Source organism: Amblyraja radiata, chromosome 14 (assembly GCF_010909765.2).
Source record: "Amblyraja radiata isolate CabotCenter1 chromosome 14, sAmbRad1.1.pri, whole genome shotgun sequence".
Classification (NCBI taxonomy): Eukaryota; Metazoa; Chordata; class Chondrichthyes; order Rajiformes; family Rajidae; genus Amblyraja; species Amblyraja radiata.
In genome coordinates this window covers 1,891,671-1,914,509 of record NC_045969.1, presented here as the reverse complement: position 1 = coordinate 1,914,509, position 22,839 = coordinate 1,891,671, and the positions used below count along the sequence as shown (strand labels likewise).

At 49.9% G+C, this 22,839-nt stretch overlaps 1 protein-coding gene across 1 annotated transcript in view; it reads left to right on the top strand.

Annotated features, from left to right (window-relative positions):
* Positions 1-16,730, top strand: part of LOC116980273 (ribosomal RNA processing protein 1 homolog A-like) — a 34,187-nt gene extending 17,457 nt beyond the window's left edge. The window contains exons 7-16 of the mRNA XM_033032340.1: positions 1,781-1,845; positions 2,876-3,057; positions 4,594-4,694; positions 5,402-5,499; positions 7,650-7,669; positions 9,062-9,196; positions 9,775-10,331; positions 11,632-11,799; positions 14,458-14,521; positions 15,557-16,730. Coding sequence (XP_032888231.1) covers positions 1,781-1,845; positions 2,876-3,057; positions 4,594-4,694; positions 5,402-5,499; positions 7,650-7,669; positions 9,062-9,196; positions 9,775-10,331; positions 11,632-11,799; positions 14,458-14,521; positions 15,557-15,747 — 1,581 coding nt within the window. The 3' untranslated portion in view covers positions 15,748-16,730. The remainder of the gene's footprint in view (positions 1-1,780; positions 1,846-2,875; positions 3,058-4,593; positions 4,695-5,401; positions 5,500-7,649; positions 7,670-9,061; positions 9,197-9,774; positions 10,332-11,631; positions 11,800-14,457; positions 14,522-15,556) is intronic.
* Positions 16,731-22,839: the final 6,109 nt, after the last annotated feature.

The window sequence follows — 22,839 nt, the reverse complement described above, 5'->3', positions numbered from 1 at the left end:
TTTCCTCCCACACTCCAAAGATGTGGTTTTGTGGGTAAATTGTCTTTGGTAAATTGTCCGTAATGTGTAGGATAGCACTAGGGCACGGGGTGATCGCTGGTCGGCACGTATACAGTGGGCCGAAGGGCCTGTTTCCATGCTGTGTCTGAAAAACAATGATCTTAACCGTGATGGGCGAGTGTGGCCGAAGACGTTCATTAAATGATGGCTCATGTTCACTTGCTCCTCCCTTGTAGATCCTGATTCCTGAGCTGCAGTGAATGGTGTGTACAATCCTGTAACGTCTTTAGATAAACACAAAATGGTGGAATAACTCAGTGGGACAGGCAGCATCTCGGGAGAGAAGGAATGGGTGTTTTTAAAGCAGAGATAGATAGATTCTTTCGGCTTGGCTTCAAAGTTGGGGAGCCACAGCACACACATTAAGATCTACTGCTCTGGCCCTGTGCTACTCCTCTGCGGAGTATGCATGTCCTGTTTGGGAGAGATCATCCCATGCCAAGAAACTAGACCCAGCGTTGAATAACACCTGCCGCTCAATCACTGGCTGCTTGAAGCCCACCAACATAAACAACCTGCACCTCCTCGCTGGCATTGCCCCTGCTGATGTGAGACAGGAAGTCGCCAGCCGAGTAGAGATGACCAAGGCCACCAGTGATGAACGCCACCTCCTCTATGGACGTGTACCCCCGGCCCAACGACTGAAGTCCAGGAGAAGCTTTCTCAGCCATGTCCAGCCCCTAATAACATCACGGGAAGAAACCAGACTCCAACTATGGACAAAAAGGCTTGAGGACGACACCCCTCCTACTGACATGGGTATCCCTGCTTCTGAAGCCCTCCCTCCGGGCTCAGAAGCACCATGGGTCCAGTGGAAGACGCTCAACCGCCTGAGAACAGGAACAGGGCGATCAAAAGCTGCCATGGCCAGATGGGGCCATAAAATTGGCCAAACCACCTGTGAATGTGGAGAAGAGGACCATACAATGCAGCACTGCCTTGTCTGCCCCCTACTACCCAACCAGTGCAGCCCAAAGGATCTTGCAGTGTTCAATAAAAACGCAAAGGACTGTGTAAAGGAATGGGAAACTGTCATATAACCAACCAGCTTCAAAGACACGAAAAGAAGAAGAAGATAGATTCTTTGGAGAGAAGGAATGGGTGACGTTTCGGGATGAGACCCATCTTCAGACTGAAAGGTCTCGACCCAAAATGTCACCCATTGCTTCTCTCCGGAGATGTTGCCTGTCCCGCTGAGTTACTCCAGCACTTTGTGTCTATCGTCAGTTTAAACTAGCATCTGCAGTTCCCTCCCACACATTTCCCGTAACAACGTTATCCGATCAGCTGAGAAGGTTATTAGCTGCAATCTTCCCTCCGTTAATGAACTGTACACTGCAAGGGCCAGGAAGCGAGCGGGTAAGATCATCTCTGACCCCTCTCACCCTGGCCACAAACTCTTTGAATCACTTCCCTCTGGAAGGCGACTCCGGACTGTCAAAGCTGCCACAGCCAGACATAAAAATAGTTTTTATCCACGAGTAGTAGCTCTACTCAATAACCAAAAATCTGTAGCCTCCCTTTGATCTGGTATTTTATTTAATTCACATGTTTAATCAATAATGTTTTATTATTAATGTTTAATGTTTTATGCGTCATTCCTAACTGTCACTGTATGTCATGTTGTCCCTTGCGGGCAGAGCACCAAGGCAAATTCCTTGTATATGAATAATTGGCCAATAAACTTATTCATTCATTCATTCATTTGTGATTGTTCCAGCTAACCGCAGAACAGAACCTGAAGTTTATTGAACCTTTCTGCCGAATTGCCGCCAAAACCAAAGAGTAAGTTTGGGATTGTCAGTGTCTCTGCATGGTGTGAGTGAGGGTTGATGTGTTCCCAGCAATTCGCGTGCTATTCATTTTGTCTGCGTTTGCACTGATACTGATCGGAACCTGCTGGTTGCTGCCTTGAACCTGTCCACTATCTTTCCCCCTATACCCTCACGGGTCCCCTGGGTGGCCTCTTGCTTTACCCCAAGCATAACCCCCAGCAGTCCTTTCGGCATCCTGACTGACTGAGGTCACCTATGTTACTGGGGCGTCTTGGTCGGCATGGACAAGTTGGGCCGAAGGGCCTGTTTCCGTGTTTTACACCTTTGAGCACTTTGAACCCGTAAGGCAGGTCCCGAGTGCAAAAAATAAATCCGTCCCATCTGGACAGATCTGTTTCGGAGTTATGGAGATGAGGATCATGGCAACATGGCATCATTTTCATCTGGTTTGGTCACGCTAGAGACAGGAAACATGTTCCCGATGTTGGGGGAGTCCGGAACCAGGGGCCACACAGTTTAAGAATAAGGGGTATGCCATTTAGAATGGAGACGAGGAAACACTTTTTCTCACAGATAGTTGTGAGTGTGGAATTCTCTGCCTCAAAGGGCAGTGGAGGCCAGTTCTCTGGATCCTTTCTAGAGAGAGCTAGATAGGGCTCTTAAAGGTAGCGGACTCGGGCTATGGGGAGAAGGCAGGAACGGGGTATTGATTGGGGATGATCAGCCATGATCACATTGAATGGCGGTGTTGGCTAAAAGGGCCGAATGACCTACTCCTGCACTTATTGTCTATTGTTTTCCTACAAACCCCTGACACCCGTGCTAATCAAGAATCTGTCAATCCTCTGCATTGCCGTTGATTGTAGCGGGGTGTGTGAGTGCCCCGCGTGGGTGCCCAGTGGGTGGGTTCTGCTTGTTGGGTGCTGGGTGGGTGGGTGACCAGTCGGTGGGCTCTACGTCAGTGCTGGGTGGGTGGGTGGGAGTTCACCCGTGTGGGTGGTCTGCGTGCTGATCTAATCCCTGGCTGTGCGGTGGTGCAGTCGTATTCTGTTCCACATGATCTACCAGGGAATCTTCGAGATAATGGTGGACCAGGCACCCTTCGCTATCGAGGATTTAATGAACGAGCTGCAGGCCAGCGAGGATGAAGACGAGTCGGCCGAGGAACTGAGGTCAAGTCCAGCGATCGTGAAGCCGACAACACCATCGGCAAAGATCAACGGTGAGGATCAAGTCAAGTCAAGTTTATTCGTCACATACACATACGAGATGTGCAGTGAAATGAAAAGTGGCAATGCTCGCGGACACAACTACAAACAGAATGGAACAAAATCACATTTTTCGTTAGAGTTTAGATTTAAGAGGGTTTCCATGCCATACTTTGTTAGTACTAGGGAGTTGGAACTTAGAAATAAGTTAAAAAGGAACATGAAAGTTAAAAATACGCACAGTTTTCGCGGAGCTGCCACGAGGGCGACTGGACAGGGCCGCGCCATCTTTTTTTCCATTCTTCTGCGGAATTAACCCGTGGTGTGAGAGCAGCCTGGCAAGCACGCACGTACGTATGCACACTCACACGCACACTCACACACGCGCACACACACACACAGATAGCAGTAGTTTTGAGTACATCCTCTGTATCACATCACAGAGTGTGAGGATTCGGCAGGAACTTGTCTGCTGCTTCTCCTCCACTCTCAGCAAACAACTTCTGACACAAAGAAGTGGAGATGCTGGAGTCTAGAGCAAAACGCCAAGTGCTGGAGTAACTTAGCAGACCAGGCAGCATCTGTGGGAGCACGCGTCACGGTGGCGCAGTGGTAGAGTTGCTGCTTTACAGCGCTTTCAGCACCAGAGACCCGGGTTCCATCCTGACTACGGGCGCTGTCTATACGGGGTTTGCACGTTCTCCCCGTGACCTGCGTGAGTTTTCTCCGAGATCTTCGGTTTCCTCCCACACTCCAAAGATGTACAGGTTTGTAGCTTAATTGGCTTTTTATAAATATAAACTGTCCCTAATGTGTGTGTGTGTGTAGGCTAGTGTTAATGTGCGGGGATAGCTAGTTGGTGCAGACTCGGTGGGCCGAAGGGCCTGTTTCCGCGCTGTATCTCTAAACTGGACTAAAGGAATAGTCGGGCAACGTTTTGGGTCGGGTCTCTTCTTCAGACTGTTTGTAGTGCATTAGTGGGGGGGGGGGGGGGGGGGGGGTCTGCGCCTGTCTGTGTCTGTCTGTGTTTGGCCCAGATGCCCCATAAGCGTATGGGCCAAACGTTGATGGTGCTTAAACATTGTGAGAGAAACTGCCTCCTCCGGCAGCTCATTCCATACACCCACCACTCTCTGTGTGAAAAGTTACCCCTCAGATTCCTGTGAAATCTTTTCCCTCCCCCATCTTTCTCCATTCTCCATGCCATGAGGCCTCCCCACCTAACCCCCTCCCCTCCTTGCCATCTTCCTTGCCCCAGGTCTCGATCGCCCATCCCCTCCCTGGACACATCTTTCTCTCTCCCTCCCCCCCCCCCCCCCCCCCCCGGGACTGGGTCTCACCTCTTCCCTCCCTCCCATCTCATCACTCCACCACCTACCCCTAGAGGGTCACGCTCCCTAGATTCCCCCCCCACCCTTTCACAAACCCGTGTCCTCTGGTTCTTGAATCCTCTACACTGGGCAATAGACTCTGTGTGTCGTCTACCCGATCTATTCCTCTGGTGATTTTTTACACGTCTATAAGATCAATCTTTGACAATATATCCACAGGGTCGGCGTTGGAGGAATGTGCGGTGCTGCCGGAGCTGGATGCAGCCGGAGAGGGGCCAAAACATTCCCAGTACGTCAATGATGTCGGTCCCGTGCTCCAGGTAATGGCCACTCATTCAACAGGTGGTTTGGGACGTGGGGAGGAGTTGTTGTGTGCATCAAGACTGAAGTCCCCTTTTCTTTCCGTCTTTACCCCCACCATCCCTCCCTCTCTACCCTCCGCACACAACCATCAGTCTGAAGAAGGGTCTTGACCCGAAACGTCACATATCCATGTTCTCCACAGATGCTGCCTGACCCGCTGAGTTACTCCAGCACTCTGTGAAACGTCACCTATCCATGTTCTCCACAGATGCTGCCTGACCCGCTGAGTTACTCCAGCACTCTGTGAAACGTAACCTATCCATGTTCTCCACAGATGCTGCCTGACCCGCTGAGTTACTCCAGCACTCTTTTTTTTTGTCAACCAGCATCCGCAGTAGCTAGTGTGTTGTTTCTTCCATGAACTGGTTTACATTTATGATGACAGTGCACTAGCGATCAATACAATATCTAAAGAATTCTCCATTTGATCTTTGTTGATCTGTGCATTATCTATGAGTGCTGTGCTTACAGACCTGTTTTGCTGCTGCAGGCAACAATATCATTGTTCCGATTTCGGTAGATGTGACAATTAAACGCTGGTGATTCTTGTCTCCTTCCCATGTGTGGCGTAGCAAGTCGAGGTCGCGTCCTACGCGGCTGCGAGTCGTTGGCGTGTGGTTGGGACGGGAATGTACTGACCCAGCGGTGGTTTTTGTTTCTGCAGTTTGACTACGGGGCTGTGGCCGACCGTCTGTTCCAGCTGTCCAGCAGAGCGGGCACTCCCACCCACAACAGGAAGCGCCTGTACAAGCTGGTGCGAAAGTAAGAGCCTCTCCTGCTTCACTCCTGCAAACTCTGCATCGCTCTCAGCCACAGCTCCGCGACCAGCTTGGTCAGGCAGTTTCATACTCAACGTAATACTCATACTCAAGTGATAGCAGCAGAATTAGGCCATTCGGCCCATCGAGTCTATTCCTCCTTTCAATCACGGCTGGTCTATCTTTCCCTCTCGACCCCTGACACCCGTACTAATGGGAGCGCTCTTGGTCGTCATGGGTGCATTGTGCTTCTACTGACACTTGTGTATTGATGCTCTACCCGTTTAGAGCTACAGCGTGGAATCGCGCCCTTCAGCCCACCGAGTCCACGCCAACCATCGACCTTCCGTTTGTTTGTCTCCCGTTGATGCCATGTCCTTTCACCCATTGGCTCTGACTCACTCCCACTGTTTTACTTTAGAGATACAGCACAGAAACAGTCCCTTCAGCCCACCGAGTCAATAGACAATAGGTGCAGGAGGAGGCCATTCGCCCCTTTCGTGCCAGCACCGCCATTCAATGTGATCATAGCTGATCATCCATAATCAGTACCACGTTCCTGCCTTCTCCCCATATCCCCCAACTCCGCTAAATTTCAGAGCCCTATCTAGCTCTGTCTTGAAAGTATCCAGAGAACCGGCCTCCACCGTCATCTGAGGCAGAGAATTCCACAGACTCACAACTCTCTGTGTGAAAAGGTTTTTCCTCATCTCCATTTTAAATGGCTTACCCCTTATTCTTAAACTGTGTCCCCTGGTTCTGGACTCCCCCAACATCGGGAACATGTTTCCTGCCTCTAGTGTGTCCAAACCCTTAATAATCTTATGTTTCAATAAGATCCCCTCTCATTCTTCTAAACTCCAGAGTGTACAAGCCCAGCCGCTCCATTCTCTCAGCATATGACAGTCCTGCCATGCTGGGAATTAACCTTGTGAACCTACGCTGCATTCCCTCAATAGCAAGAATGTCATTCCTCAAATTTGGAAACCTAAACTGCACACAATGCTCCAGGTGTCATCTCACTAGGCCCTGTACAACTGCAGAAGGACCTCTTTGCTCCTATACACAACTCCTCTTGTTATAAAGGCCAACATGCCATTCGCTTTCTTCACTGCCTGCCGTACCTGTATGCTTACTTTCAGTGACTGATGAACAAGGACCCCCAAATCCTATTGTACTTCCCCTTTTCCCAACTTGACACCATTTAGATAATAATCTGCCTTCCTGTTTTTGCTACCGAAGTGGATAACCTCACATTTATCCACATTAAACTGCATCTGCCATGCATCTGCCCACTCACCCAACCTGTCCAAGTCACCCTGCATTCTCATAGCATCCTCCTCACAGTTCACACTGCCACCCAGCTCTGTGTCATCTGCTAATGTTACTTGTAATCCCTTCATCTAAATCATTAATATATATTGTAAATAGCTGTGGTCCCAGCACCGAGCCTTGCAGTCCGTGCCAACACTGGCACTACCCTACACACTAGAGACAATTTACACTTTTACCAAACCCCATTGACCTAGAAATCTCTCTGTCTTTGTGGAGTGTGGGTGGAAACCAGAGCACCCGGAGAAAACCCAGCACTCCCGAGTCCCTTTACACCTGCGATTTCTGGATTCTCTCCCCATTCATAAAATGGTCCACGCCTTTATTCCTGCGACCACAATGCATGACTCCACACTTTGCTACACGATATTCCATCTGCCACTTCTCTGCCCACTCTCCCAAACCTGTCCAAGTCCTTCTGCAGAGTCCCTGCTTTCTCCGCACCACCTGCCCTCTGCACCTATTTCCGTATCATCTGCAAACTTGGCCACAAAGCCTTCAATCCGCTCGTCTAAATCATTAATATACAACGTGAAGAGCAGCGGCCCCAGCACCGAGCCCTGCGGAGCTCCACAGCTGCGAGCCCTGTGCCCTCCCATTACTCTCAGTTTGACATTTTATTGTTCATTTCGTGGCCCATCGAACTGCCATGGGAATGTGATCTTTGAGCATCGAGGAATGTGATCTTTGGTGAAAGTGTGGCGTGCAATGCTGGGGTGGTCTGTTTCATGACTGTGGTGCATTTGTTGAACCACTCAAGGGCTTTGGTGCTACCGAACGTGTATCGTCCACTAAATACTGTCCTTTTCCTCTTCTTTTTAGGTTCCGGGACTTAGCTGAAGGTGAGGATGAAGCACCGACCTGTGGCACGAGCTGACGCCAGCTTTAGACACAAAATGCTGGAGTAACTCAGCGGGTCAGGCAGCATCTCTGGAGAGAAGGAATGGGTCGAGACCCGAAACGTCGCCCATTCCTTCTCTCCAGAGATGCTGCCTGACCCGCTGAGTTACTCCAGCATTTTGTGTCTACCTTCTATTTTACCAGCATCCGCATTTCTTTCTTACACACTGACTCCAGCTATACATATTACTAATAGTCTGCAGTGCATTCAAGGAAACAATTAATCTCAGTGATACATTAACTCCAAAAAGTGGGAGTTCTGTAGATTACTTCAGCGTGCAGAGCTGCAGGGCCTGTCCCTGGCTCCTCATGTGAATCCTCGTGGCTAGGTAGACAAGTTTCAGTAGGTAACATTACCCTGTATTAGCTTCTTATTGTCATGTGCATCGAGATTGTGAAAAGCTCTATTTTGCGAGTTATTCGGGCATTTCTAGACACCCGGAAGCAAAGATCCTATAGCGGAGCAAGATAGACCACTCCTGCTAAATGCAATGGGCTGACCTGTAGTACGCAATGGAGCAGAACGTGGGCCTTTTTTTCATCCATTTCCGTAATCCAACCCGACCCGACTCGCAGTGTAATCAACGTTGCGGGAGAACAGTTTGTGTTAATAAATTATAATTCTGAAAATGAGGAGAAGATTTTTACCAAAGAACTTTTATTTTTACGAGGATGTTTCCCTAACCGGCTTCCGTCTCCGCACTAGTATCTTTGCTCCGCTACGGGATCTTTGGTGCGGAGCCAGAAGCCGGTTAAGGAAATGGGGCCGAAAATTACCCATGAATCTGTCCATGACCGTACTACATCTTTTTAGTTGAGTGGGCTATCTTGCTCGCTATAGGATCTTTGCCCGGAAGTACAAAAGAGAAAATAAACAATATAGAATATAATGTGAGAGTTACAAAGTGCAAGTTTGTTTTAAAAGTGTAAGTGCCAAAAGTGGGTGGGTTGGAAGATTGGGAATGAATCCCTAGCATCCGAGAACTGTTTGTCTATGATATTAACAGCTGTTTCAGAATCTGGTAGTTTGTGTTTTCAAGGGTTTGACCTGGGTTTGATCCCAACCTCAGTCTGTGTGTAGTTTGCACGTTCTCCCTGTGACCGCGTGGGTCTCCTCTGGGAGCTCTGGTTTCCTCCCACGTCTCAAGGGCGCACAGGTTTGTTAGTAGCTTAAACTGCCCCTGGTGTACATGTAGGAAGTGGATGAGATAGTGCGGGTAACGTGGAACTAGTGTGAACGGGTGGTTGATGGTCAGCGGGGCCGAAGGGCCTGTTCCCATTCTGTATCTCTAAACTAAATCAACGCCTTGCGATTGTGCAATTTGTCTTTGCAGGAATCTTTCCTCAAGATGCCATTCCTTGTGACATGTCTTCAGACGAAGAAGATGAAGATGATTTTAACTGGAGGAAGAAGAAGAAGAGGAAGCAAAGACTGGAGAAGGCTATGCCGGGGAAGGAGGAAGGAATTGGTGAGATATTTACCACACTGTGATATTGATCCCCACCCAGCTCGCCACCCCCCTCTGAGTTGGATTGTGATTTTACAGTCAGAGTGATCCAGTGTGGAAACAGGCCCTTCGGCCCAACTTCCCCACTCCGGCCAACATAATCGTAATCGTCATTTATTAGCCAAGTATGTTTAAAAGGGATGAGGGGGTCTCATTGAAAAATATAAGATTGTTAAGGGCTTGGACACACTAGATGTTGGGGGAGTCCAGAACCAGGGGCCACACAGTTTGAGAATAAGGAGTAAGCCATTTAGAACGGAGACGAGGAAACACTTTTTCTCACAGAGAGTTATGAGTGTGGAATTCTCTGCCTCAGAGGGCGGTGGAGGCCGGTTCTCTGGATGCTTTCAAGAGAGAGCTAGATAGGGCTCTTAAAGATAGCGGAGTCAGGGGATATGGGGAGAAAGCAGGAACGGAGTACTGATTGTGGATCAACAGCCGTGATCACATTGAATGGCGGTGATGGCCTGAAGGGCCGAAAGGCCTATTCCGGCACCTATTGTCTATTGTCTATTGAAAGTCAGCTTGTGTTTCTCCAGGTAAGAAAAAGGCCGTGAAAGGGAAGAACAAGAAGAAGCGGTGCCCTAAAGGGAGGCATCCGTCGGGGACGGGCGAGAGCGAGGGTCCATCAGAGGGGGTCGTGAAGGATGTGCCCGATACCAAGGCAGGGTCGCTCCGGGAACCCATGAAGAAAAAGAAGAAGAGGTCGATACTGGTCGCCGGAGCTATGACACAAGAGGGAGCGGTGGGCGGCAGCGATGAACCAAGTCGGGGACAGGATCATCTGGCCAAGAAAAAGCAAGTCCGCAAATGCAAGCCCGACCCACGTCCTGTGACCAGCCCCGGCGACGCTGTCTCCAAGAGGAAGATGAAGAAGGCGTCGCTCTCCAACGGGACGAGCTGGCCCGAAGGTTCGACTCCCAAGGAGCCCATGGTCTGCAAGAAGGTGAAGAGGGATGTGGTGAAGCTTCAGAGGCAAAGCAAGAAGCTAGCCGTTGGCAGCGAGGCGCCTGTCAGCCGGGCCGGAGTCAGGAGCAAGAGGAAGGCAGCCGAGCTGTGTGTGGGGTTCGGCAAGAAGCTGAAGATGAAGAGAAGTGTGAGTAGATCTGGCCCAACTCTCCCCACTTTACTGGACTCTATCTTGTACTAAACGTTATGCCCTTTGTCATAAGGTCGTAAGTGATAGAGTTCAATTTAGAGATACAGCACGGAAATAGGCCCTTCGGCCCATCGGGTCCGTGCCAACCAGCGATCCCCGCACACTAACACCATCCTACACACACTGGAGACAATGTTTACATTTACACCAAGCCAATTAACCTACAAACCTGTACGTCTTTGGAGTGTGGGAGGAAACCAAAGATCTCAGAAGAAACCCAAGCAGGTCACGGGGAGAACGTACAAACTCCATAGGGACAGCACCCGTAGTCGGGATCGGCGAGGCAAGCGTTGTGAAGCAGCAACTCTACCGCTGCGCCACCGTGCCGCCCATGATAGGAGCAGAATTAGGCCATTCGGCCCATTTAGTACCCAGCCATTCAATCATGGTTGATCTATCTTTTCCTCTCAAACCCATTCTCCTGCCATCTCCACATAACTCCTGACCAGTACTAATCAAGAATCTGTCTCCACAGCCTTCTATGGCCAAGAATTCCACAGATCCACAACTCTCTGGCTGAAAACGTTTTTCCTCAACTCAATCCTAAATGGCCGACCCCTTTTTCTTAAACTGTGTGACACCTGGTTCTGGACTCCCCCAATATGGGGAACATGTTTCCTGCATCCAGCCCATCCAATTCCTTAATAACTTTAATAAACATATAATAATTTTATACGTTTTGATAAGATCCTCTCTCATCCTTCGAATGGGTCGACTGGGCATATAGACAATAATAGATAATAGGTGCACGAGTAGGCCATTCGGCCCTTCGAGCCAGCACCACCATTCAATGTGATCATGGCTGATCATCCCCAATGTACCACGTTCCTGCCTTCTCCCCATATCCCCTGACTCCGCTATTTTTAAGAGCCCTATCTAGCTCCCTTGTAAGCATCCAGAGAACCGGCCTCCACCGCCCTCTGAGGCAGAGAATTCCACAGACTCACGCCTCGTCTCCATTCTAAATATTTTACTCCTTATTCTTAAACTGTGGCCCCTTGTTCTGAATATATACAGGAAAATATATCTACGATATATTTACGAAGATTTGTGGCTTTTCACGTCTCGAATTTTCGAATATATGCCCAGTCGACCCATTCTTTCATCATATGTGTACATAAAATAAAGGTAGTAATGAGCTGAGCTGCGTGTTGTTGGAGGCTGTGTTGGCGGTGTTGGGCTGGCTGCTTTAACCACTCGTGGTGTTGGTGGTCAACGATGTGGTTTTTGTTTTCAGCCGGCTGTGGCCCAGGATGAGGCCCGACCAAATGTTGTGATCCCGGCACTGACCGTGGCAAAGCCCTGCGCCTTTGCCAAGTTTGAAAGCGTTCCCGTGTCGAAGTCCCTCTTCATCAGGAAAGTGGGGGGCGTGAATTCTACTCCCAGGCTGCGGCGACGTAAGGAGGTGAGGACCCTCTCTCTCTCTCTCCCCTTCCTCTTCTCTGAGCCCTGGCTCTACTCGGGGGCCACAATTTAAAAATAAGGAGTAAGCCATTTAGAACGGAGACGAGGAAACACTTTTTCTCACAGAGAGCGGCTGGGCTTGTACACTCTGGAGTTTAGAAGGATGAGAGGGGTCTTATTGAAACATTTTAAGGGTTTGGACACGCTGGAGGCAGGAAACATGTTCCCGATGTTGGGGGAGTCCAGAACCAGTGGCCACACACAGTTTAAGAATAAGGGGTCGGCCATTTAGAACGGAGATGAGGAAACGCTTTTTCTCACAGAGAGTTGTGAGTCTGTGGAATTCTCTGCCTCAGAGGGCGGTGGAGGCCAGTTCTCTGGATACTTTCAAGAGAGAGCTAGATAGGGCTCAAAGATAGCGGAGTCAGGGGATATGGGGAGAAGGCAGGAACAGGGTACTCATTGGGGATGATCAGCCATGATCACATTGAATGGCGGTGCTGGTTCGAAGGGCCGAATGGCCTACTCCTGCACCTATTGTCTATTGATCCACAAACGTTGCTCCTTGTTGGGTGTGTGGGCAGGTTTACAGCACGTTGGCTGCAAACCGTCATGTGGCCGTCTGCCGGGAGATTGTCGAGAGCAGAGAGACACAGGGTAAGGGGGATTGGCCTTGGCGGCTCTACAGTGCCAAAGATCATTCCTCGTTCTTGCTGTCAAAGGCAGCATTTCCCTCTGGAGATAGACACAAAATGCTGGAGTAACTCAGCAGGGCAGGCAGCGTCTCTGGAGAGAAGGAAGGAATGGGTGAGGTTTCGGGTCGAGATCCTTTGTCTGAAGAAGTGTCTCGACCCCAAACGTCACCCATTCCTTCCTTCTCTCCAGAGACACCGCCTGTCCCGCTGAGTTACTCCAGCATTTTGTGTCTACAAATCGCTGAACATCTCCGCTCGGTCAAAGGCTTGGCGATCGTTTCGCCCAACACCTCCGCTCGGTCCGCAATAACCAATCTGATCTCCCGGTGGCTCAGCACTTCAACTCCCCCTCCCATTCCGAATCTGACCTTCCTGTCCTGGGCCTCCTCCATGGCCAGAGTGAGCACCACCGGAAATTGGAGGAGCAGCACCTCATATTCCGCTTGGGCAGTCTGCACCCCAGCGGTATGAACATTGACTTCTCCAATTTCAGGTAGTCCTTATTGTCTCCTCCCCTTCTCAACTCTCCCTCAGCCCTCTGGCTCCTCCTCTTCCTTTGTTCTTCCCGCCCCCCCACCCTACATCAGTCTGAATAAGGGTTTCAGCCCGAAACGTCGCCTATTTCCTTCGCTCCATAGATGCTGCCGCACCCGCTGAGCTTCTCCAGCATTTTTGTCTATCTTCGATTTTCCAGCATCTGCAGTTCCTTCTTAAACATTTTGTGTCTGCGGTTTAAACCAGGATCTGCAGTTCCTTCCGACACATCTCTCTCTGGAGATTGGAGCTAGTCAAGATCATAAGTGATAGGAGTAGAATTAGGCCATTCGGCCCATCAAGTCTACTCCATCATTCAATCATGGCCGATCTATCTCTCCCTCCTAACCCCATTCTCCTGCCTTCTCCCCATAACCCCTGACACCTGCACTAATCAAGAATCTGTCAATCTCTGCCTTAAATCCACTGACTTGGCCTCCACAGGCGTCTGTGGCAAAGAATTCAACAGATTTGATTGTTTGCTCAGGAACGCTGGAGTTTGCGGGCAGATCTCAAAGAAGTAAATAAAATGATGAGAGGCTTAGATAGGGTAGATAGTCAGAACCTTTTTTCTCCAGGGTGGAAGTATCAAAGACTGGAGGGAACGGCCTTTAGGTGAGAGGGGCAACGTTTAAAGGAAATGTGTGCTGGGGGTGGTGATGGAGGCAGATGCGATAGTGGGTTTAACAGGCTTTTGGACATAGATATGAAGGGATGTGGATCATGTGCCAGCAGATAAGAGTTGGTCTTGCCATCATGTTCACTGATGTTTCTAGTGGGGCCCTTCTTCTGACTCCTTCAGTCTCTCCATATCCTCCAGAGATGCTGCCTGACCCACTGAGTTACTCCAGCACTCTGTGAAACGTCACCTATCTATGTTCTCCACAGATGCTGCCTGACCCACTGAGTTACTCCAGCACTCTGTGAAATGTCACCTATCCATGTTCTCCACAGATGCTGCCTGACCCACTGAGTTACTCCAGCACTCTGTGAAACGTCACCTATCCATGTTCTCCACAGATGCTGCCTGACCCGCTGAATTACTCCAGCACTGTGTGAAACGTCACCTATCCATGTTCTCCACAGATGCTGCCTGACCCGCTGAGTTACTCCAGCACTCTGTGAAACGTCACCTATCCATGTTCTCCACAGATGCTGCCTGACCCACTGAGTTGCTCCAGCACTCTGTGAAACGTCACCTATCCATGTTCTCCACAGATGCTGCCTGACCCGCTGAGTTACTCCAGCATCTGCAGTTCCTTGTGACCCCATTAAACCATTGTGTTTCCACCAAGCTTGCAGCTGTCTGCACCTTCAGACCATTCCTGGAGCTCGACATCACTGGGCCTGCGTGCTTTTTTTAACCAAGAGGCCTTTGTCAAACGTCCCTGCTGTTTTTGAAGTATGTTCTTTTTCTTCTGCTCCCACAGATTAAAATCAGGTCGACTTCTACAAAGAAAGTACGTTTTGGATTGAGAAAGAACACAACAGCAGGTAAAATGTGCTATCAGGCAAGACAGAATTACCCACTGAGTGTAGCTGTCAGTTCCTGTACAATTCCCTCCCTGTCTATTGCGTAAAGGACGTGTTTGCAGCAGAGAGGGCACAGAAAAGATTCACCGGGATGCTGCCTGGACAACAGGGCTTGAGTGGTCAGGGGAGAAGGGGCAGGCTGGGTCCATTTCCCAGGAGTGGAGCAGAGGAGGCTGAGGGGGTGACATGGTAGGGATGTATATAACCACCAGAGGCATGGATCCCTACAGTAGGGTAAGATACACACAAAATGAAGAAGGGTCTCGATCCGAAACGCCACCCATTCCTTCTTTCCAGAGATGTTGCCTGTCCTGCTGAGTTACTCCAGCATTTTGTGTCTCTCTGTGAGCTGTTTGAGAACGAGAAGCTGGTGCGACTTGGGTGGGGAGAGAGAGGGAATGCCGGGGTTACTTGAAGTTAGAGAAATCAATGTTCACACCACTGGGCTGTAAGCTGCCCAAGCGAAATATGAGGTGCCGTTCCTCCAATTTGCGTTTGGCCTCAGTCTGACAGTGGACGAGTCCCAGGATAGGAAGGTCAGTGTGCGAATGGAAAGGTTAAGGGGGTTAGGCCAAATGTGGCAGGTCGGACTAGTGTAGATGTGGCATCTTGGTTGTCATAGAGTGATATGGCATGGAAACAGGCCCTTTGGCCCAACATGCCCACACCGGCCAACATATCCCAGCTATTACTAGTCTCAGCTGCCTGCGTTTGGCCCATATCCCTCTAAACTTATCCTATCCTTGTACCTGTCTGACTGTTTGTTAAACATTGGGATAGTCCCAGCCTTAACGACCTCCTCTGGCAGCTGGTTCCATACACCCACTGCCCTTTGTGTGGAAACGTGACCCCTCTTTTCCCCTTCACCTTGAACCTATGTTGGGCTGAGGCACCAGTTTGCATGAGGTTCCCGTGCCGTCTATAACATCAGCTGTGTTAGATAAAAATAACATTGTTTCGGATCTGTTGATCAGGTTTTAATGTTTTAATTTTCAGAATTTAAGAGGACGGACAAGAGCATCCTGGTCAGCCCCGCGGGAACATCACGGGTTGCGTTTGACCCGAAGCAGCAGCCTCGTTACAGCGTGCTGAAGGCCAACTATACACCCAACTCCTCTCCCCTGCTTCGGCCCAAGCCAGACTCGTTCACCACCAGCAAACGGCCCTCGGCCATGGACTTCTTCTGAGCTCACCGCAGCTGCCTTATAACAAGAGTCCCTCAGACAACTTCCCCTCTGTCGATCCCAGCATCGTGTCTCCTTTGCTCAATCAGTGGATGCTCTCTCTCCCCCACTCGCACACTTGCTCTCTCTCTCCCCATCTCTCTCTCACACTTTGTTTTGCTCTCTCCCCCTCTCTCTCATGCATCCTCTCTCTCCTCTCCCCCCCTCTCACACTTTCTCTTGCTCTCCCCCATCTCTCATGCACCCTCTCTCCCCCTCTCCCACTCCCTCTCCCTCTCCCCCCACTCTCTCTCTCTCCCCCTCTCTCTCTCTCCCTCTCTCTCTCTCCCCCTTGCGCTCTCTCTCTCTCTCTCTCCCTCTCTCACACTTGCTCTCCCTCCCGCATCTCTCTCACGCATTCTCTCTCTCTCGCTTTCTCTCCCCCCCCCCCACTCTCATACGCTTTCTCTCGCCCTGCTCTCTCCCGCACTTTCTCCCTCTCTTCTCCCCCCCCCCCCCCCCTTGTCTGCCCCCTTCCTGTGTGAGGCGCTCACTCTGATGAAGGTTGTGTTGCGCAGACGCAGGGCGACTCTGCCCGTTCAGATCCGAATCCCCAGTGCGTGGAGGTGACGTCTGAGGAAGGGCAAGACCTCCACTGGCATCTCATCCAAGATCCCCCTTCTCCTTCCCATTCCCGTCCGGTCACAGAACCACGCTGCATTCCATCAGCTATAAAAGTCCTGAAGACGTGTGCGAGATGTCAATAACTGGGTGCTGGAACGGTTGCATTTGCCTGGTCAGGCAGCTGCTGTTCACATGAGCAGGGCCAACACACAACACACGGTTCCTCCTTCCATGAAGCATTTCCCTCGGCGGCCAGAAGAGGTCGCTCCCACTCTGTTCACCGCTAGCCCTTGTTCCTCCTTGTCAGTCACTGTCGATGGCCTCCTGAGTTGGCCAAATAAATAGCAACCTGGCAGGCTGCCCTACAAAACCACTGTGTGGAATGTGGAAGTGTTGTACGTGTGTGTGTTTGCTGTCCTGAAGCTCTCTGTTAAACGCGTATAAGGCCATATAAGATTGTTAAGGGCTTAGACACGCTAGAGGCAGGAAACATGTTCCCGATGTTGGGGGAGTCCAGTACCAGGGGCCACAGTTTAAGAATAAGAAGTAGGCCATTTAGAACAGAGACGAGGAAACACTTTTTCTCACAGAGAGTGGTGAGTCTGTGGAATTCTCTGCCGTGGAGGGGGGTTCTCTGGATGCTTTCAAGAGAGAGCTAGATAGGGCTCTTAAATATAGCGGAGTCAGGGGATATGGGGAGAAGGCAGGAACGGGGTGCTGATTGTGGATGATCAGCCATGATCACATTGAATGGCGGTGCTGGCTCGAAGGGCCAAATGGCCTACTCCTGCACCTATTGTCTAACTTGTAAACCGAAGATAGACACAAAATGCTGGAGTAATTCTGGACAGGCAGCATCTCTGAAGAGAAAAAAAATAGGTTACATTTCCTTGATTGTCGTCTGTTTTGATTCATTGTTTTCACACCTTACCCTTCCATATCTCAAGTCTCCGTTTCCCCTGACTCTCAGTCTAAATTGAAATTGAAATTGAAATAATTTAATTGCCACACAACCAAGGTCGGTGGTATTTGGGTTGCCAGCAGCGGTACAATAAAGAAGGGTCTCGAGCCAAAACGTCACCCATTCCTTCTCTCCAGAGATGCTGCCTGTCCCGCTGAGTTACTCCAGCTTTTTGTGCCTATCTCTGTCAAATGTGTTTTACTGAGTCACACCCATGGTAGCAGGCATGGGTTCGTTCCATACAGTGTGGAAACAGGCCCTTCCACCAAACTTGCCCAGGCCAACCAACATATCCCACCTGCCCGCGTTTGGCCCATACCCCTCCAAACCTGTCCTATCCATGTACCTGTCCAAAGTTTCTTAAACGTTGCGATGTTTAAGAAGGAACTGCAGATGCTGGAAAATCGAAGGTAGACAAAATTGCTGGAGAAACTCAGCAGGTGCAGCAGCATCTATGTGTTGCCTCATAGATGCTGCCTCATCTGCTGAGTTTCTCTAGCAATTTTGTCGACCTTAAAAGTTGCGATACTCCCTGCCTCAACTACAGAAATTCGTTCCTTACACCCACCACCCTTTGTGTAAAAATTAAAGTTACCCCTCAGTCCCCCCCCCCCCCCACTCTTATGTTAACTGCACCCCAGAGAATGTCATATCAGATTGTAAAGGGTTTGGACACGCTAGAGGCAGGAAACGTTCCCGATGTTGGGGGAGTCCAGAACCAGGGGCCACAGTTTAAGATTAAGGAGTAAGCCATTTAGAACTGAGACGAGGAAACACTTTTTCTCACAGAGAGTTGCGAGTCTGTGGAATTCTCTGCCTCAGAGGGCGGTGGAGGCCGGTTCTCTGGATACTTTCAAGAGAGAGCTGGATAGGGCTCAAAGATAGCGGAGTCAGGGGATATGGGGAGAAGGCAGGAACGGGGTACTGATTGTGGATGATCAGCCATGATCACATTGAATGGCGGTGCTGGCTCGAAGGGCCGAATGGCCTACTCCTGCACCTAGAGTCTATTGTCTGCAGCAATGGGGCGGCACGGTGGCCCAGCGGGTAGAGCTGCTGCCTCACAGCGCCAGAGACCCGGGATCCATCCTGACCACGGGTGCTGTCTGTACGGAGTTTGCACGTTCTCCCCATGACCTGCATGGGTTTTCTCCGGTTTCCTCCAACACTCCAAAGACGTACAGATTTGTAGGATCATTGCCTTGGAATAAATATAAATTGTCCCTGATGTGTGTGTGTGTGTGTATAGGATAGTGTTAATGTGCAGGGATCACTGGACTTGGTGGGCCGAAGGGCCTGTGTCCGCGCTGTATCTCTAAACTAACGCAGACTGACTGGTCGCAGCTTCTGTTTAGCGCTCCTCTGGTGATGCTGGAGGCACTGGGACCTTGCCTGCACCATCTGCCTTCCCTGCGATTCCCAATCTGCTTCTGCCGTTGCTTTGGCCTCTGATTAATGCAGATCAGCTCCACGGTAAATTAATTCCTGGCCTCCGGTTGGATCTGGCGGCATCTCTGCCGGTTACTGATGGAGGTGGGGGAGAGATCCCATCATTATTCTTCACTCAACCCCACTGCTTCATCAACATTCTAACCCCGCAGCGATCTGTTGAACAGCCTTTGTGTGTGTTCGTCCGTCTACGGGAACCCACAGTGCGGGCTGGAGCCGCTTCACAATCGAGGTAGCTGCGTGACCACACACTGGAGATGGTGGAGAAAGTTCCTTCGTGCGTGGGATATACCGAAGATAGACACAAAATGGTGGAGTAACTCTGTGGGGCAGGCAGCATCTCTGGAGCAAAAAGAGACAAAGATGACAAGCCTGGATAGAGTGGATGTGGAGAGGATGTTTCCACTAGTGGGAGAGTCTAGGACCAGAGGTCACAGCCTCAGAATTAAATGACGTTCCTTTAGGAAGGAGAGTTTTTTTAGTCAGGGTGGCGAATCTGTGGAATTCATTGCGACAGACGGCTGTGGAGGCCAAGTCAGTGGATATTTTTAAGGCGGAGATAGATTGTTGATTAGTGCGGGTGTCAGGGGTTATGGGGAGAATGGGGTTAGGAGGGAGAGATAGATCAGCCATGATTGAATGGTGGTGTAGACTTGACGGACCGAATGCTCCTCGAACCTATGAACTTGTTTTGGGTTGGGACTCTTGTTCAGACCCTCCTTGTGTTGACCAACCTCCATTTGCAGCGTCCTGGACTTGTCGGTGGATGTGTTGCAACGTTTTTGAGAGAAGAAGTCAAGTCTGGAGTGTTTAATTGTCACATGTACCGGCAATGACGGGATGGGAACAAGGATTCCCACGATGATCGATGTATCTGGATGGGAGCCAGCTAGAGAAACACGACCTCTGGATGTGTGGCTGGGGCCTGACTGATATAAAACACAAAGTGCTGGAGTATCTCAGCGGGTCAGGCAGCAACTCTGGAGGGAATGGACATAGAAACATAGAAATTAGGTGCAGGAGTAGGCCATTCGGCCCTTCGAGCCTGCACCGCCATTCAATATGATCATGGCTGATCATCCAACTCAGTATCCCGTACCTGCCTTCTCTCCATACCCTCTGATCCCCTTAGCCACAAGGGCCACATCTAACTCCCTCTTAAATATAGCCAATGAACTGGCCTCGACTACCCTCTGTGGCAGAGAGATCCAGAGATTCACCACTCTCTGTGTGAAAAAAGTTCTTCTCATCTCGGTTTTAAAGGATTTCCCCCTTATCCTTAAGCTGTGACCCCTTGTCCTGGACTTCCCCAACATCGGGAGCAATCTTCCTGCATCTAGCCTGTCCAACCCCTTAAGAATTTTGTAAGTTTCTATAAGATCCCCTCTCAATCTCCTAAATTCTAGAGAGTATAAACCAAATCTATCCAGTCTTTCTTCATAAGACAGTCCTGACATCCCAGGAATCAGTCTGGTGAACCTTCTCTGCACTCCCTCTATGGCAATAATGTCCTTCCTCAGATTTGGAGACCAAAACTGTACGCAATACTCCAGGTGTGGTCTCACCAAGACCCTGTACAACTCCAGTAGAACCTCCCTGCTCCTATACTCAAATCCTTTTGCTATGAAAGCTAACATACCATTCGCTTTCTTCACTGCCTGCTGCACCTACATGCCCACTTTCAATGACTGGTGTACCATGACACCCAGGTCTCGCTGCATCTCCCCTTTTCCTAGTCGGCCACCACTTAGATAATAGTCTGCTTTCCTGTTTTTGCCACCAAAATGGATAACCTCACATTTATCCACATTATACTGCATCTGCCAAACATTTGCCCACTCACCATGGACAGACTATGTTTGGGGTCAGTGACCTTCTTCAGACTTAATTGAACTTTATTTCCCCTCTCACCTTAAATCGATGGCATCTGGTTTTAGACTCCCTTGCCCGAGAGAAAATCAAACCTAACCACCCTGTCTATGGGTCTGAAGAAGTGTCTCGAACCCGAAACGTCACCCATTCCTTCTGTCCAGAGATGATGCCTGTCCCACTGAGTTACTCCAGCACTTTGTGTCTATCCTGTCTATGGCCCTGGCTGTTTGACAATACCTTTCCCCTCTAATGTCTGTATTAATGTACGCGCCAGGTCTTATGATGTTTTACTGCAAAGTTTAGCAATACAACATAGCAACAGGCCCTTCGGCCCACCGAGACCCTACCCATTCACACTAGTTCTATGTTAGCCCACATTCTCATCCACACAATACACACTAGGGGTGATTTACAGAGGGGCCGATTAGTCTACAAACCCACATGACTTTGGGATGTGGGAGAAAGCCCACGCAGGTCGCGGGGAGAACGTACAGACAGCACCCGTAGTCGGGATGGAACCCGGGTCACTGGCGCTGTGAGGCAGCAACTACCGCTGCGCCACTGTGCCGCCCATGTGTTAATGAAATCCTTTTGATGATATCACCCTGGGATCTCCTCCCAAGCTACCTTGATCGGACGTAAGACACAGTCGAGGTGGGCCTTTCATCGCCCTGCCCTTCATTTTAAGAGTGGTTGATCTAATCTCTCGGCGTCTTTTCCAACATATCACTCGATTCACTTTAATGTTCACAAATCGATCAAATTCTTTGCACTAAAATCAATGGCCAAGACTCCAACGCCTGGAATTGAAAACCTAAGATTCATCCCCCCTCTGGGTGAAGAACGAACGTGTCCTCCATGTTGGTGCGTTTACTGGAAGCTGTGCACTCTGCTCCCACATTCCTCGTTCAGGAAACTTCCCTGGTCAACCCTCCATCCCTTTAACAATTTAGTATGTTTTAATGAGGGCTCCTCTCCTCCATCAAGTTTCCAGAGTATTTGTTTCTATTTAGTGTAGTTTAGAGATGCTCTTTGGCCCATCGAGTCCATGCTGACCAGCGTTCAACGCGCACTTACACTATCTTACACAAGCTTGGGACAATTTACAATTATACCACGACAATTACGGATGGTGGGTGCATGGGACGAGCTGCCGGAGGAGGTATTTGAGGCGGAAGCTATCGTAATGTTTAAGAATCATTTGGACTGGTGTGAGGATAGGATAGGTTGAGAGGGATATGGGCCAAATGCAGGCAGATTGGATTTGTGTAGATGGGGCATGTTGGTTGGCATGGGCAAGTTGGGCCGAACGGCCTGTTTCCGCACTGAGCGTGGGCGGACTTTGAGATTTTGCAGAGGTTCAGTGACATAGAAACGAGTTGGAGATAGACACAGAGTGCTGGAGTAACTCAGCGGGTCAGGCAGCATCTGTGGAGAACATGGATAGGTGACGTTTCACAGAGTGCTGGAGTAACTCAGCGGGTCAGGCAGCATCTGTGGAGAACATGGATAGGTGAACATGGATAGGGGTCTGAAGAAGGGTTTCGGCCCGAAACGTCGCCTATTTCCTCCGCTCCATAGATGCTGCTGCACCCGCTGAGTTTCCCCAGCAATTTTGTGTACCATGGATAGGTGACTTTTAGGTCGGACACTTCCTCAGACTTCCCCAGTTGGTGAGGTGGGGGGCGTGTGCAGGAAGGAACCGCAGATGCTGATTTAAATCAACAATCTGAAGAAGGGTCACCAATTCCTTCTCTCCAGAAACGCTGCCTGTCCCGCAGAGTTACTCCAGCATTTTGTGTCTATCTTTGGTGAGGTGGGGATCATCGTAACGACTGCTTGCTGGTGTTTTCTCCCTATACTTGATCCAACTCAAGGACAAGCCCTGTTCATTGCAAGAGGATTTGAGTTTAGGAGCAAAGAGGTCCGTCTGCAGTTGTTCAGGGCCCTGCTGAGCCCACACCTGGAGTATTGTGCGCAGTTTCGGTTCCCTAATTTGAGGAAGGACATTCTTGCTATTGAGGGAGTGCAGCGTAGGTTCACCAGGTTAATTCCCGGGATGGCGGGACTGTCATACGATGAAAGAATGGGTCGACTGGGCTTGTATTCACTGGAATTTAGAAGGTTGAGAGGGGATCTTATAGAAACATAAAGTTCTTAAGGGATTGGACAGGCTGGGTGCAGGAAACATGTTCCCGATGTTGGGGAGA